The following is a 16900-nucleotide window of genomic DNA, read 5'->3' on the forward strand; positions in this document are numbered from 1 at the left end:
TGGACAAGGTGGGCCACCTCTGCAGTAAGTTAAAGGTGAAATTACTGACTGTCGGGGAGCTTGTCCACCATGGTGATCTTAAAGGGACAGCTGTCGCACTTATCCCCCTTCCTCTCCCCAGTCTTCCACGCCTGGCACTGAACACAGGTCCGCCTGTCCTCACACATTCCCAGCTGGGCCTGGAGGGAGTGTCAATAAGGCGAGAAGGCGAATCGCTCAGAAAGGGCCGATTCCACCACCGGTCCATCCGTGACAGCACAGCACAGCACAGCACGGCACAGCACAGCACGGCACGGCACGGCACGGCACGGCACAGCACAGCACAGCACGGCACGGCACAGCACAGCACAGCACAGCACAGCACGGCACAAAATACAACACGAATGTCGGCACTGTCGCATCTAGTGTCATACTTTGTATATGGTGTGTTTCTATATGTACCCAAATGCATTTCTAAATTCAGGGACACCGTAAGGGGGGGGGGGGGATATGCTATCATGGGGCCCGTAATCTCTAGCAGTGGCCTTGTGTAATATTTATATATATTATAGATATATATGAAATTGTCTTTACGTATGATGCATATTGTACACAGGGGCAAATAAATGAATTGGTTGTCTTAGGCTATAATCAAGGGCTCCTGCAAATAGCAGGGTCCCACCTCGATAAAGATGGAATGGTTAGTTAAATCGACGGCAGTGGAGTATTCAATCTTATGGTGGCTTAGGGCCCGCAGATTAATCTCCCCCTGACTGCATTTGCTGTACAGCTGGATGAATGACATTTCGCTAAATGATATCCCACTGTTCTGTGTGCAGTAACAATAAAGGCTCTTATCTTATATCTTATTTCACATGGAAGCCCTGCATGTGCTGATTTACTTATGCTATTTCTATGGGGAAAACCTAATATTTAATCTTTTAGCCTTTAATTTTTTAGTTTTTTGATTGCAGTCACAGATTTTAATGGAATGGACTTTCCCTTTGCAGGGACCGAAAAGATGGTCCGGACAACATCAAAATGTTTGGTCCCCACAATGTAATATATACAAAACACACTCGCGCGTGCATGCACACACACACACACACACACACACACACACACACACACAATAAGCACACCAGCTGGGCAATGTTTTTGATTACCTGGAAACCAATTTCACAGGTCGGGCCAAGATCAGTCCGGGAACTGTCACAGTGGCATCGTCCACACTTACAGTAGCCACGTCCATTGCAGATCCCCTACGGCGGGTCGAGGGAAAGCGAGACGTAAGTTTCAAGAACATAAAACCCACGGAATTTCCGTCACGTTGATATAATTCGGCTATAAACATTTTAGCTGACAAGCAGCTGAGTAAGAACTCGACAGATAAGACTGAGAGTCTTAGACACTGACGGAAGGAAGGCTGGCCGGCAGCACTTACCCCTTCACTGTCCACGCAGGTGTCGTTACTCTTGGGACACTCACAAGCAGCTCCTTCCCAGCCTTCCTCACAAGCACAGCTGCCCATATAGCAGCGCCCGCGATCTGTACAGGGACACAGACACGAAGTGATGAAGTGAAGGTTTGCAAAAACTGAACCACAATAAAAGAATGTGTGTCTATAACAACCATTGCTGTCATTTCTTAAAGACCGAGCCAATGACCAGTGTGTCACTGCATTTAGGGTCACCACGTTCAATCTGAAGAATTAAGGGACAACCATTTTCAAATTTCATTTGGGCATGCAAACTGACATTTTGGGTGGAATTTGCACGCCCTTGGTCTCACCTCAGTCTAATGGAGCTTTTCCACTGCAACCAAGAACCAAGGCGTACCCGAGCCGTACCGCGTACTGACAGTTTTCCATTGTAAATCCTGTGAGCCATCCCCAAGCCGTACCCGAGCCGTACCCACACCGACTAAACTGAGCTGGTTGTGTTACCTCCACCTGACTGGTCACAATGCACAGAGATCTGCGTCAATTTGCACGCATTCTCTAAAGGAGCAAAGGGCATATTCTATATATTATTCACTGCCAGTAGTATCACACATCATGATGTATTGATGCATCCCCGATAACTTTTGACTTAAAAAAACTACTACATAACCAGAGATAGATAGTTCAGGTCCAGAAAGCAAAAATCCAGACCAAGATTTTGTTTCAACCAACCAGTTGATTACTCTGTGACTGTCACTCTTTATCCTAAACTGGTTCTGTATCGAACAACAGAACGGAATGAATCTGTAATGCAAATTTACACAAGCGAATGCTAATTCCACCAGCGTTTGATGCTAACATAAGATGGCAATTCTTAGACGTGCTAGAGGATTCTGACACATAGTAAATCATGATGTATACTGTGTGAACGATAAATAAGCGTCTCATTGGTTTTACGCTACTGTCACTCTCCAAACCCGGCAACACCTTTACCGAGCCGACCCTTCTGCAGTGGAAAATCAAAGCGAGCTGGAACTGCACTGGAACTGCGCTGTAACTAGTGTCTCTTCGTGGTATAGGTCAGGTACGGCTTGGTTTCTGTATGCCAGTGGAAAAGAGCCGTAAGACTGAAAACACACCTGTCCTTCGGATATCAAGAAATCCGGTAACCCCTCAATTCAAAATAACATCGTAGAAGCAAAACCTTAACTGCCGCCTACTCACCGTTGCAGAGGAACCCCCCAAACCGCTGACACTGGGACTTGTCAAATTGACAGTAGGGGCCCTCGTACTGATGGGGGTGGTGGCAAGTGCAGGTCCCGCACTGGCAGTCCCCTTTGCCCGAGCAGACCTCACCCGTGCTAGAATTGGTGCACTTGCTGTTGTCCAAAGAGGACACTGCCGCAGAGCAGTTGCAGAAGGCCCCCAGCCTGGAAAGGGAAGCAGGAAAAGGTCATCATCTGTATTGACGACACAGGGGATGATCTGGCATCTAGCATACTTCCAGTCCAATCTGATGCATGTACAGCTGGAGATCTTCACTAATTGCCCAAATATATGCAAGAAGACTTCTGGAAACTTAATGAACTTACTTCTAAATAAGCTGTATAATCATTAAATAAATGTGTTGATATTACCGCATGATTTTTCTGTGGGTTCACCTGCATTATCCTTCAGGCGAATGGTGAGCTTGGTACCTGTTTCCTAACGGCATGGTAAGTTGTGAATCACATGGTGAGAGCGGCACTTACCAGCCGGGGTGGCAGTGACACACCCCACAGATCAGATCTCCATTCCTATTGCATTTCACTGCATTCAACTGAGGTTTCTACGTCAACAGAGAAATGGGAAACCAAGCTTAGTCACTATGCTTCTGTTTCAGCTCAGGATGGCAACGGGTCATATCTAATAGAAGGCATCATCTCTGAACTACTCTCTGCAAATCAGTGGGTCTCCATGTCATGTGTTCATTTAAAAAGCTGTAATATCTAGCATACATCAACAATAACATCCCTGCATCAAGATAAGTTAAGCTGAGATGATGATATGATTTGATACAATATGATATGATATGATATGATACGATACGATAGGATATGATATGAATTTCCAGGGGAAATTCTGCTGCATGTAACATGATGCAAAATATGATGAAGTGCAAAGACAGTTCACATCGTGCAAATAAGTAAACACAGTGTAAATGCTTTTAAAAAGGTAAAAGTGCACAGCCAAAACATCCTTAAAAAATTAGGAAAAAATGAAACATAAAACAGATTACCTTACTGGTCTCAAATTCATACCCTTGACCTTTGGCCTCTGCCCTCCTCCCTCACCTTTTCACAGTCGCAGGTGGCACACAGCACTTCGGTGTTAATCCTGAGGTTGGGGGTGAAGGTGGTGGGTTTCACCCGCATGGCACCCTTCCTGTCCTCTTCGGGCAGCCGGCACACGTGCTCCTCCCCCACCGAGCTGTGAGCTTTCACCCGAAGCTTGAACGTGCCCTGAGGTCGACACACGCACTCGTGTCACACACGTGGCGGTTCACCGATGAAGGAGCATATTTACACTTTTGACCCCAGGAAGCTCTACAGCACCACTGAAAAAACTCACTGCCTCTCAGGTCAAATATGCTGTTGATGTGTCACTACCAAAATACAAAAGTTTATCAATAAAATCAAAATAATGTACTAAGAAAAAAGAAATCAAGTGAGTATAAAATGGAGAATTTTTCCTTACATTTTTCATTACTTATACAGTTTACGTCACGTTTTTTTGTATGACACGTTGATTTGATACTGTTGTGTGCATCCTACCGTTTTTCCCGGTTTATTCGTGAAGGTCCCATCCTTGTTCATACTACCAGTAGTGGATAAGAATTGGGTCTCCACAGCCTTGGGTCTGTCCTCAGCTCTCAGGCTGATCTTCGAGCGAATGTTCTAGTGGGCAGGACAGGGGGAGGAGAAGAATGAGAGCAGAAGAGGGTCAAGAAAAAAAAATCTGCTGCAGCTATGGAGGAACTCGAGCAGAAAAATCCAGCAGATGGTGTCCGTAGTTAAACTGCTTCAGTGCTGCGTAAATAAGTTACAGCATCGTATTCACCGGCCAGATACTCATGCTTATGCATGGAATTCATGACACTCACAATGAAAGCACTTCCGATGAGAGTCAGGATGTTGGAAGAATCTTCTTGCAGTTCCCCAATATCAGCGATGGGAAAGTATTGGTACAATTTCTACAAAAAAACATGACAAGGTGGAAGAACAGAACTGTTAGAGTTAGCAGGGTGATCAACATGCTATGCTGAGGATGAGCTAAATTAGAGAGGAAAACAGGGATGTCCTAATGTACAGGCAGCTGGATCTCTAACAACAAGAGCAATATTAAACCGTGTTGCTATGCGTTCATCCAACAGCTGGTATCACCACTAAAAACCAAAAGAAAATTTCAGCCTATTAGAAGGACAACAGTTTTATAATATGAGCGGACAGATGAAATTATGGCAGAAAACAGTGGGGTGACCGACACAGATATGAACAGAAAAATGAAATAGCTAAGCAAAGCACTAAGTCACAACAGGAGACAAATGAAAATGTGAAAAATTAAGCAGAATGAGAAAAAATTTATTGGAATGCATAAAAACATAAAATCGGTTTGCACTCAGAACGGGTGTTAGGAAAGAAACAGGAGATGGTTGTGATGTTTGAATTGCTGAATAAACATCAGGTCTGTGCCAGGCATTCTTAAGACAGGGAGGAATTAAGAGACAGGAGGGGAGGGCTGGACAGAAGCTATGAGAAGCTACAAACATGTCCTGGAAATGACTGAGAAATCTGAGTGGGAGTGGATGACAAACTAGCAGACTGACGATCAATTAGGGAAAGGAATGACTAAAATAACAGGGGAATGAGGAGTGTCACATTTATGGAGCACCAGAGAACCGGCCTTTGAGACAGTCCAAACCGTCTAAACAGGGCATAAACAGGACATAAACAGGGCATAAACAGGGCATAAACAGGGCCTAAACAGGGCATAAACAGGGCCTAAACAGGGCATAAACAGGGCCTAAACAGGGAATAAACAAGACATAAACAGGGCCTAAACAGGGCATAAACAGGGAATAAACAGGGCATAAACAGGGCCTAAACAGGGCATAAACAGGGTATAAACAGGGCCTAAACAGGGCATAAACAGGGCCTAAACAGGGAATAAACAGGGCCTAAACAGGGAATAAACAGGGCCTAAACAGGGCATAAACAGGGAATAAACAGGGTCTAAACAGGGCCTAAACAGGGCATAAACAGGGCATAAACAGGGAATAAACAGGGCCTAAACAGGGAATAAACAGGGAATAAACAGGGCCTAAACAAGGCCTAAACAGGGCATAAACAGGGCCTAAACAGGGCCTAAACAGGACCTAAACAGGGCCTAAACAGGGAATAAACAAGGCCTAAACAGGACATAAACAGGGCCTAAACAGGACCTAAACAGGGCCTAAACAAGGCATAAACAGGGCATAAACAGGGCCTAAACAGGGCATAAACAGGGCCTATACAGGGAATAAACAGGACCTAAACAGGACCTAAACAGGGCATAAACAGGGCCTAAACAGGGAATAAACAGGGCCTAAACAGGGCCTAAACAGGGAATAAACAGGACCTAAACAGGGGCTAAACAGGGCCTTCACACACAGCAAGTAATAGAGACCAAGTTTCATTCCAAACTCCAGGTCGTTAAGCAAAATGGTCACTAAGTGAAAGTCACAGTAGTCTAGGTGTGACCATGACTGTACTTCCGACTTTACTTCAGCCTTCTCTACTTAATGCCTTTTATCCTTCACAAAGTGGACATTATTTACAGTATTTTCTACATTCTACTTTGAAAATCTCTCTCACTCCGGTGTGCGTTATCAGGTGTACAAAATTTGGTTGTAAATGTGCATGAATTTTTTGTAACGTTGTACTTGTGAATGATTGCTAACCGAGGTTGTTGCTAAACGAGGAGTGGTTGTAATATTACATTAATTAAATCCAAGGCTTGTGTTCATCTTCGGTCAATGATTCTCATTATTATTTAAAATACTTCAGCTCGACCCCAATTGAAGCAAATGATCTCAGTTCACCAGGTAAAAATCAATTTGAGTTCTTTCATCCCGGACTGCAGGCCCACCTACCTCGTAGTAAGAGTAAGAGTAGTTTGTGACAGCAAAAATGGGAATGATGTTATGTTTGCCTAGCAGTCGCACGAGGGTGGGTACGGAGGGGTAATCCTGCCGTGTGTCATAGGTGTAAGAGCCATCAGGTGTCAGGTGGCAGGCTTCATCATTGCGTGGCAGGATGCCAGCCAGCACGTTGGCACCATCGGCCTCGTAGTGGAACGCAGACTCAGTAGAGAAGACCAGCAGGTGTATGCTGTTTTCCCTCCAGCCAATCTGCTCCTGGTAAGGGCAGACGGACAAATTGCTGCAATTATCTGTGGCATATTCCAGTGTGGTAACTACACTCGCCCAGAGGATTTAGTGCTCTCCAAACCCATAAATTAAAAACACAGAAATTAAACAATATTGAAATATCTGTATGCTGTGAAGAGCCATACTTGACTTCTTCTCTTCTTCTGCTTTTCCATGGCTTATGGGAATTTTACTTACACAGTAATGTTCTAAGGGCAGAAGGAAAAAATATTGGTTCAGAGAGATAACCAATCATATTGTAGAGGTGGTGGGTCCAAGCAGCCAGAGGAGGTGGAATCAATCAATCAGATGTCTTGGTCCCACCTCCTCTAACTGCTTGGACCCACCTCCTCTACAATATGATTGGTTATCTCTCTGAACCAATCATTTCCCTTACTGCCCTCACAACATTCTTTTGTGTAAGTAAAACTCCCACAAGCTTTTCCATGTTTTATTAACTACTGTTTGCCAATTACTGCTTGAATGCCAGTTTAATCTTGGCCCGGGTGATAAGTAGAAACTCTATTAACACAATCTAGTCCCGAGTGATTAGAAGCCTCTTGTGAAGCACTAAGGCAATAGAACAAAGGGAACAGGAGGCTTCTGATGGAGAGAAGTTGCTAACGTGGAGTTACCTGACACACGGCTGCCTGGAGAATGGCATCAAACCCTCCCTCCGGAGCGTCCAGGTTGCCTGAGATACGCTCCTTCTTCAGCTTCTCCGTGAACAGGGTGATGTTGCTGGTGAGAGGGATCGTGTTCTGGAAGGAGAAGGGTGGGTCACTGTCTGGCCATGGTTGCTTCAGCCTGGGGGGAAAAGGACAAACTCTAGCTAGAAATCAATCCCATTGACCAACCAGATTCAGAATTCCCAAAAAGAGTCTGCGATGAAAAAGGACGGCCTGCGATGCAGATTCTTACTTTGAGGGACTCATGCTAGTCTGCGGCTCAGTCACTTTATCGACAAACTTCCCAAAGCCAATAGTGTAGTCGTCTGACAGCTGACCAACCAGGTTCGCTGTTACGTACACAGTAACATCACCGTTACACATCATGCGGCGATGCTCCTGACAAATCACAACAAAATGCACTACATAAGAAGACTGCGAAGCAGCACCAAACTGCGCATCTTACCCAGGGAATTCCCCATCTTCTTCAGATTCAGCAAATCGTCCTTCATGGAGTTGGAGAAGTCCATGAGAATATACAGGTCCAGAGGACCCTTCTCAGCCTCGAAGATGTTCACCAACAGCTCCCTCTCCTCTCCTGGGACCAGGCGCATGGTCATCAGCTGCGGGGCGACTTGTGAAACATTCAGCCTGGTGTTGATCTCGGTGTTCTGCACGCCAAATGAGGTAAGGGGGTCACATGGTAAGAGCTGTGTGCTTCAGATAAGCGTTCCAAGTCACATCAGACAGAGCAATTTAATCTGTTAAACAAAAGGGAAGTGGGACACAGGGCCAGTCAGTCCTACAGACGACACAGGTGACCACCCTGGGCACCAACTTCAGAGAGGGCACTGACTTGACAGTCAATTTCACTTCTGAGAAGATAAGATAAGATGATGGTCACCTAGGGCGCCGCATGGGTTAGGATCGGCCCTGTCAGGACATGTTGTGCTCAGATCCCTTGCTGACTTACCTTGTCTGTCTGCATCATGCTCTCGACCCCTGTCATCATGGTGCAACCATTTGACTTCAGGGTTTCAGGAAGGTCACAGCGTGGAAAATCAAACGACTGCAATCCAACACACAGAAAAACAAATACAGCTCTTAGAAAAATTTCTGTCAAAAAAAAAAAAAGTTGAATGAAAGAACTTCTTATATGTTACATAAATATGTTACATATTTAATAGCGGCATACACTCAATGGGCAATCTAATAGATAAACCTAGCTTAGTCCTACAGAACTACAACCAGGGTAGATGAGTTCTGCGTTCAGAGAAGCATTTCTGCACGCTGCTGTTGCACTGATCTTGTGCCCTTGGTGTTACTTGTAACAGATCTGACCATTTCTCCTATAATATTGTTCATTGGCAAAGAGTTTTCACACCACAGAACTATCGCTGTGCAGATGTTTGTCGCTTAACATGTCATTCATCTCAGAAACCACCAGCAATCACACCAAACTCAGAATCACTTAGATCAGGCGCCTCAGCCTCAGCAGAGCTTATTCAAATAGTAACTGAACCTCTTGACCTCGTTTGTGTGCTGTACATTTACCTGATTTGCTGTTTAGAGGAGCCGGCTGTTCGCATGACAGGCAGGTATACCTAATAAATGGATCACTTTTGGTGCATATTACTGGTTTCTACATGTTCTAAAGATACATGTTGTGAAATGTGATGTCTCTAATTAATCTTGTTCAATAATGATTTTTCCAACAAGAACATTTTATTACTGAAATGAATGAATATTTATAAATACCTTCATTCTTTAGTTGTCCGAGTTTAAATGCACACTATAATCAGTACTCATCTTTTAAGAAGAAAAGTTCCCAGTGAATTCACCGTACTACACTAATCCTATTGACTCAGGAACCTTCGAAGGTGACTTTTGCTGCAATGGGGAACGTCATCGGTCGTAGGGAAGCTGCACCGCTGGCTGCAGCAGTGACAGCCGAATCTCACCTCATCACTGCAGTACGTGCAGCCTTTTCCAGCCTGGATGCATTCAGAGCAGCGGGAGGTTTGGGCCGCGATGCAGTGATTGACTGCAGAGGGAAGCAGGGTCACGGAAAGGTAAACTGGCATATCTCCACCATTTTAATAATCATCCAGAGGGTCAGAGTTTACCCAGTCCTGATGTTAGGCATCAAAGGAAGCTTTTCAGCATTTTGACATCTGCACCACTAACGATCGGGAAAAATATGCTATTTGAACGGATAGAAAATAAACCACCGACACTCTTGGGATGCTATATGCTGATATTTAATGCTATATATCTGTTGTATAATGGGTACATTTTATAGGATTAGGACACCATGTTAGGTCAATACTGTACTGAAAGGAGTGCTCGACTGTAACAGCATGAGGCAGTGATTTTCATTTGCCCCCTACCCCCCCTTAATTTTCCTGGTTAACCTTCTATTTCTGAACATCAGCTGTTGCACAGTCGGTACTTTTAACGAGACTGAGCACTTTTATGTCTGTCACTTATAATAATCTTGCACTTGTCGCTCCTTTTTTCTGTGTGAGGCAATGGAAGCTTGGGTAGCCTTTCTGCTTTGTTTTGCTTCTAAATGTGTGCTGTATACGTTCGTCTGTTAAAGTTGAAAGCACAACCAAGGTATTTTCGCCCAGAGGGCAGGATGGGATGGTAGGGGTGACGGCGGTCTTGCTGCACTGGGGTTACCTCTTTGGGCTTGGCACAGCGTTAGAAGGACTGCCCCCAGCGAGAGCCATACGATCCAGCCGCTCATTTCCCTCCTGTAACACAGAGCAGAGCGACGAATCACCAACGGGCGTTGCATTCAAATCGGGCATGTCAGCAGAACATGCTGAAGGGGGTTGTGTGGCTCAGAAGGCTACGCCTCAGTGCCCATGATCGGAAGATCACTGGTTCAAGCCTGGCTTCAGCAGAACAGTCACAGGTCCATGGACTCCTTCAGGCCCTAAACCTCCCCCCCACCCCACCAGCACCCTCTGTGCCACAAGGTGGCTGCCCTTTCACTCTGACATGCACGAAGACCAATGCAGGGCAAAATGGTAAAGAGAATTTCCCCACAGGGATCAATGCTCGTTCCAGATGAATGAAGAAAGAGGCACAATAATGGAAAAACAATATTCCACTTAACCATGTCAACAGCAGCCAAGGAAAACTGGTCTGGATGATGCGTCCATTTGACAGCAGGGCCAAAGCCCAATCAATCCACCCTCTTTGATGGAAGAAGACTCTGCTTCAAACGAGTTAGGAATTTTGGATCCTTGCTGGATCCCTGATATCACGCACGATCAAACACAATCACCATGGCATTAATTAAGGGATCTTACTGCATCTGTGATCATGGAGAGCAATTTAGAAACAATCATGTCTAGAAAGAGTGAATAGAAGTTCAATGTTTTCTCGAAGCCTGCAGTTCACCTTGCGTCTCCTGAGTCACAGAGCAAGAATTTCTACATTGGGTGAGAGTGACCAGAGAGGCTCCAAAACAGCACTCTTCGGGGAAACACCGGGGAAAAAATACAATATTGCACCCATTTGTGAATTTGATTACAGAAGGTGCTGTGAGTGGAGCAAAAATACTCGTCTCCCTTGGAAAACAATGTAAGCCTGATAGGTTGAAATGTTGTTTTGTTTTCTGGCTGAGTCAAACCAGTTCAGGGAGAGACTAGTAAATCGTAACCCTGAGCCTGACCGTAGGGTCAAGGGCTGTGATCCCCACTCATCAGGACAATAGAGAGCGCAGTATAACAGGCCATGCTCCCACAAGATGAACATTCCAGAGAGGGGCGAGGCCAGGCTGCTGACATCGCCGGGGGGGTGGGTGGGGGGGGCAAGGGGCTCAGGAAAACATGCGCAGAGGGGCTTTCTGCAAACACAACACGCTGAGGAGTCTCTCTCGGGATTTTTGGAGAGCACCAGCTCTCAAGTGCTAGCACATTTCAGATGTTATCGCTAAACTAGCAAGAGGCTGGTTACCTGACCACCCCATGACTAATCAAACCAGCTATGGCTTGGCAGGCATGAGGCAGACTGGCGAGGGGGCTGCGCTGATGATTTAAACACCCCCATCATGTAACGCAATGTCGCACTGCTACTTCCAAGCGCACGGGAGCTGACCATCAGCTTCCTACGTCTCCCCATGGCTCTCCTGCTCAGGAGCAGCTTCACAGCCACCAGCCGAGTTACAGGTGCAGTGGGACCCATACGGACAGGCAGAGCCTCCTTCCAAAGACTGAATTCCACGGCCCTCGGAAACACACCGCTCTCCCGTCTTTCCTGACACAACACAGACGTGACCCTCACTTGACCTCCACAACTTAATATCCTGTACAATAAAGCTAATGAAATTAAACCCTCCAGCACACCGGAGTTCATCTATCACTCTGCGAAAAACTGCGAAAAACTCACAACCCTTAAGGCGTCCGTGCGGTTCCCTGTCTGGAATGTCTCACCTTTGTCTGTAACTTCTTCGCTTCCCATTGCTCTTTTCCAGAAATATCTGCAAAGCCTTATAATAGCAGCACTAATAGCACCAATATTAAACAGCAGAGATGACTTACAAGGTTACGTGGCAGATTATATCTCGGTTTACCTGGACTCTTTCTGGCATAAATACGAAGTCTTCAAAGAGTTGGAACAGCACCTGAAAACCTGAAACTGGCCTCTGGCTCTCAAGGTAAAATTCCACCACACAACCTGAAGCATGTTTATCTTACTGCCTGGTAAGACTCAGCAACAAATAAAAACAATGATTACAGATATAACGGCTTCACACAAGCTCATAAGTCAAAGGCCTGCAATGCCAATAAAACAGCTTCCGTGTACTTTTTCAACTAACATTTATAATGCAACACGCATATAACATTCTCACCATCTTAGCAGGGCCAGTAAAGCCCAGGAGTCCAGGACTGTTGTCCCAAAACACACAAATCAGTGAAAAGTACAGAGACTGCTGGCCAGGATTCGTAAGAGGATTACAGAAGTGACAAACCTCATGCGGCTCAGTTTCCCGGTCTAGGTCCCAAAGTTTAAACAACAAAAAAGTAAATTCCTTATCTCCTCTTCTGGCGCTGAGTTATCTAATATCCACTTTTGTTTTCCACAGACACCTTTCTGCAGTTAGTTCCAGCTTCGGAGAATTTTACTGCTTCTCTTCCTGGCTTTGGACAGAACCCCAGTGCTGGACTTTTATGCCCTGAACCTCAGAGACGGACGGCGTGCTTCAGAATGTGAGTGCGTGCGTGTGTGTGTGTGTGTGTGCGCGCGTGCGAGTGCACACTCAGGCGCGACAGTGCCTAGAAGTGAGAGTGACTGGGAGAGAACAAGGTTGAAAAGTAATAAGGGTGTGTGTGAGAGAGCTGTAGCCCCTCCCCCTGACTGAGCTCCGCGCTCCTTTATCCCAGGTGTGCTGCGTGAATGGCCACCTTCCCTTCCTCTTTCCCTCCCTCCTCCCCTTCCTTTATATCTCAGAGGTGTCACTAATTATACGAGGCCGGGCCTCTCCCCTTGCCCCGTTCCACCCGGCGTGGCTCGCCTGTGTGGGCTTGAGACTGACGTACCTCTTCCCTGCCCCCCCTCCTCCCCCACTCCCCTCTTGGGAGGGGCAGCAAGAACCATGCCCAAAGGGTGTGTAAAAAGTGCACAGTCAGGACTGCACAAACAGACACGGAGTGCTGAATACATACACATACACTACTGTATTTTGACAGGTATATCCTTGAAGGCCACAGCATGGAACTTCCTGAAAGTTGATTGTATTTGCTCCTGTAAAACTCACACACACACACACACACACACACACGCACGCGTCCTGTAGCCTGTGTACAGTTACACGAGAGCAGTGAGGGAGAGAGGAGAGGGGTAGGCCGCTGCATTCCTGAGCAGGAGGGATTTGACTGTGCCAGTCAGCCAAAGCTCTCTCCAGAGTGTGACCTCTACGCACACAGACACGCCAAGGGAGAAAAATCGCCTCTTTCTGCGTGATCCGCCGCGCAGCTAAAAAAAAAAAAAAAAAAAACAGCCCCCGCCGTCAGCTTTGCGGCGAGCGCTGATCCGCTGCATATTTTCCTCTTAAGCCTGATGAAAGCATCTTTCTCTAGTTTAACTGTTCAAAAACACTTGCAGGATTTTGCTGTTACTTTGTTATGTTACCGGTTGTTCCATTACTTTGTAACACAGAATTGCTAGCCACTGCAAGCCCTATCTTGCACTGCACCAGGAGAGCAGTCTCTGTTCTGACACGACTATCACCAAAGTACCAACCTGCAGTGTTGTTTCTCTCACTGGGATGTACATTACTGATGCGGAGGCCTGGTTTCCTGCACCAGAATCATGCTGTTAGCACAAGTTCTTTATACATATAAAATTATCATCGATAATATGTTCGCAACAGACACTGCAGTGTATTAAACAACCATGTGACTTAAAATATCGCATAATTTTCCTTTTCTACTTTTGAAAAAAAAATCACTGGAGAATTCTTCTACACATTTCTAAATGTGACTTTAGTCTGTAATTCTATTTTTCCGAAGCACAACAGGAATAACCCCTTTGCTTAACATTCTTTTCACTGGACTAGAATATTATTACTGGAATGACAGGACTCAAAGTTACAATGTGCACAGAGTACATATTTGATTGTGCTTTCCTGTAATTCTGACCAACGCCCTGAACTGTGGGTCATCAAGTAGCTGGATGGGCATTTGACAAAGAATACCACAGTTCTGTCCCACCCCCCAAAAAAAGGCACTGCAATGTCACTGCATCTTGTTTAGGACTTTCTAAACTGCAGAAATGTGGAATCACGCTAATTTAGAACGATCAGAAACACCTAGTTTCCTTCCAAGAACATAAAATCAAACAAGTCCCTATATTATAGATGCAAAGTGAAGTTATCACATGAAGGAGAGAGGCTGTCTCACACATCCTGCTTAGATTGCCCCACGCCAGGCTCCTACATTCCGATGTTCTTCACTCATCCAAATTAACGCTCTTTCAATCCAAAATGCTTAAAATGGCTGAAAGTTTGAGTACAATACAGCAGCTTCTTGACGGTCTTCCCCCTATCCTCGAAGACAGGGGCATTCAGACTCCTTCTCGCAGCCCTGACGATGCTTAATCCCCATTACTTTTCTAAAACACGCAAATAACTCAAACTTCTTGTTTTCACATGCATCGAAATCATATTAGATGCTAATAAATATTAACCCAGAACCATACAGAATGACGTTTGAGTTATTCGAAAGTTGTAGAACTACGTATAAAGTGTAATAATGTAATAATGAAAATGTAATGCTACTTAACGCAAAATAATCAACAGGTGTTTCCAACATATTGCATCACTGAGAGAAGAGATATATTAAAACCATTTCTTTATTTGTGTCTTTGATAAATTTAAACTCAGATCTCAAAATCTCATAATGTAAAATACTTACTTCAATTTCAAAACGTCGAAGTCACGTTATTTGTTGTATCCTTCACGTGCATAACCAATTTCTGGAAATTAATTGACCACGAACGATGTATCCGAGTCACATTTCGACGGGACTGCAATGCTGCCGCGCAGTTTGCTGGGTCTCTCCGTCGCTCATTCGCTTGCAGCCAAACTCCGCGGCTCTCCCGCGGACTCCTGCCTCCCTGCACCGGACTCCTAACAATTTCCATAACAATCGGTCACATTTTTAGACCAATGAATTCTTTCAATGGCCTTTGTCAGCTGCCATTGCGGGGAATTGAAAAACACCTCCATAAACTGATAGAGTAAATAGGGAATGAAATCCACGTGGAGATAAATAAAAAATATTTGTATTTTTAAATATTACTACTAGCATCCATGCGTAGCAGCACTTCGTTTCAAAGTCTCGTTTGTGCAAGAATGTTTTTCATTCCTTGGCCCTTCTCTAGTTTTGCAATTTTGCCAAAACAAACAAAATCCTTCAAATTAAGCAAGATAACTTCATTCAGAAACCTATATTCAACTTTTACATTTTCAAGAGCAGAATCATTACCCATCAACTAACCATTTATCCTGGTCCAGGGAGGTCAAAGGCACAGAGCACGTGCATAGATTATGGGCAATTTGGAGACACCAATTAGCCTGCCGGCATGCCTAAGGACAGAAGGATATCCCACTCAGTGGGGAGGACATGCAAAGCCCACACAAAGTAGTAGCAAGGGAGTCATTCAATCATTCATCCCTTCTTTCCATCCATCCATCTTCTGTGTAACTGCTTATCCTGTTCAGAGTTGTGGGAGATCCAGAGCCTGTCCTGGAGGCTATGAGTGCAAGGCGGCAGCGCCAGGATTCAAACCCCTAATATGATGGTGTGAGACCACCGATTCCCAACACTAGACAAGCACTGTAGACTCCAAGAACCGCTTTTTATAGTCGTTTTATGAAAAAGGGCAGCATTTTTGTGTGTGTATTTTTTATAGGTGAATATGTCATTTAAGTGCGTCATTGAAGGGCCAGCAGGTTCAGCAGAACGTTCAGTATAAATTCCATGTGTTTATCATATGGTTCCTGCTATCTATAGTTCATCAGAGCTCTTCTACTAGGACACAGTTTATTTCAAAGGAAATAAAGGGCACATTCTAAAGGGTATATTCTAGAACTTTCTATGAAGTTTTACTAATCATTGTTTAGGCCCTTGTGAATTCTGTAATATATGCATGGTGGTGCCGTGGTTAGCACTGTTGCCTCACACCTTTGGGACCCGGGTTCGAGTCTCCGCCTGGGTCACATGTGTGTGGAGTTTGCATGTTCTCCCCATGTCGTCGTGGGGTTTCCTTCGGATACCCCGGTTTCCCCCCACGGTCCAAAAACATGCTGAGGTTAATAGGACCTGCTAAATTGAGTGAATGGTGTGTGAGTGTGCCCTGCGATGGGCTGGCCCCCCATCCTGGGTTGTTCCCTGCCTCGTGCCCATTGCTTCCGGGATAGGCTCCGCACCCCCCGCGACCCAGTAAGATAAGCGGTTTGGAAAATGTATGGATGGATGTTGGTCAGTTGTCAGCAATCAAAATGCTGACAACTGACAGGAAGTCCTGATTACACACATAGATCCTGGGTTTATTTTGTGTAACAATCAGACAAGTGAGCTGCAGCAGCAGGTGTTGCTCCCCGTGCACCATTCCCCGTGCACGCCAGGTGTGCTCAGTGACTCACACGCAGGTCAGGCTGCTCAGCACGGAGGTCGGGGCAGGGCAGGAGCTTACGGCATAAATGCATGAGTCTCCGACCGCTTAAATTACATTGCCTGCGGACTCGAGAACACACCCCACCACAGCGGAACGGTGCCAGTAGGGCAGGAGAGACATTCTGCGTAATGTGGCACCGGAGGGGGGTATGAGTCACATTTCACAACACTT

General features: G+C 45.4%; 1 protein-coding gene and 1 long non-coding RNA gene across 4 annotated transcripts in view; both read right to left on the bottom strand.

Moving 5' to 3' along the window:
• Positions 1-15125, bottom strand: part of itgb4 (integrin, beta 4) — a 30935-nt gene extending 15810 nt beyond the window's left edge. The window contains exons 1-16 of one of the 3 annotated variants that reach the window (XM_049013282.1): positions 14965-15125; positions 10220-10293; positions 9496-9578; positions 8508-8603; positions 8001-8205; positions 7788-7884; positions 7502-7673; positions 6591-6854; positions 4563-4652; positions 4234-4356; positions 3754-3921; positions 3172-3248; positions 2645-2850; positions 1424-1527; positions 1146-1241; positions 50-179 (exon numbers count right to left, since the gene is read on the bottom strand). In XM_049013282.1, the coding sequence (XP_048869239.1) occupies positions 50-179; positions 1146-1241; positions 1424-1527; positions 2645-2850; positions 3172-3248; positions 3754-3921; positions 4234-4356; positions 4563-4652; positions 6591-6854; positions 7502-7673; positions 7788-7884; positions 8001-8205; positions 8508-8603; positions 9496-9578; positions 10220-10286 (1978 nt within the window). In that variant the 5' untranslated portion in view covers positions 10287-10293; positions 14965-15125. Of the gene's footprint in view, positions 1-49; positions 180-1145; positions 1242-1423; positions 1528-2644; positions 2851-3171; positions 3249-3753; positions 3922-4233; positions 4357-4562; positions 4653-6590; positions 6855-7501; positions 7674-7787; positions 7885-8000; positions 8206-8507; positions 8604-9495; positions 9579-10219; positions 10294-12521; positions 12966-14964 lie in introns of those variants that run through there. The other 2 variants (XM_049013281.1, XM_049013283.1) reach the window with 2 other exon arrangements.
• Positions 5020-6584, bottom strand: LOC125741871 (uncharacterized). Its single transcript, XR_007397925.1, has 2 exons — positions 5879-6584; positions 5020-5845 (listed from the first exon to the last, which is right to left on the bottom strand). It is a non-coding gene; the product is annotated as an uncharacterized LOC125741871 (long non-coding RNA).
• Positions 15126-16900: the final 1775 nt, after the last annotated feature.

This window comes from Brienomyrus brachyistius, chromosome 5 (genome assembly GCF_023856365.1).
Source record: "Brienomyrus brachyistius isolate T26 chromosome 5, BBRACH_0.4, whole genome shotgun sequence".
NCBI lineage: Eukaryota > Metazoa > Chordata > Actinopteri > Osteoglossiformes > Mormyridae > Brienomyrus > Brienomyrus brachyistius.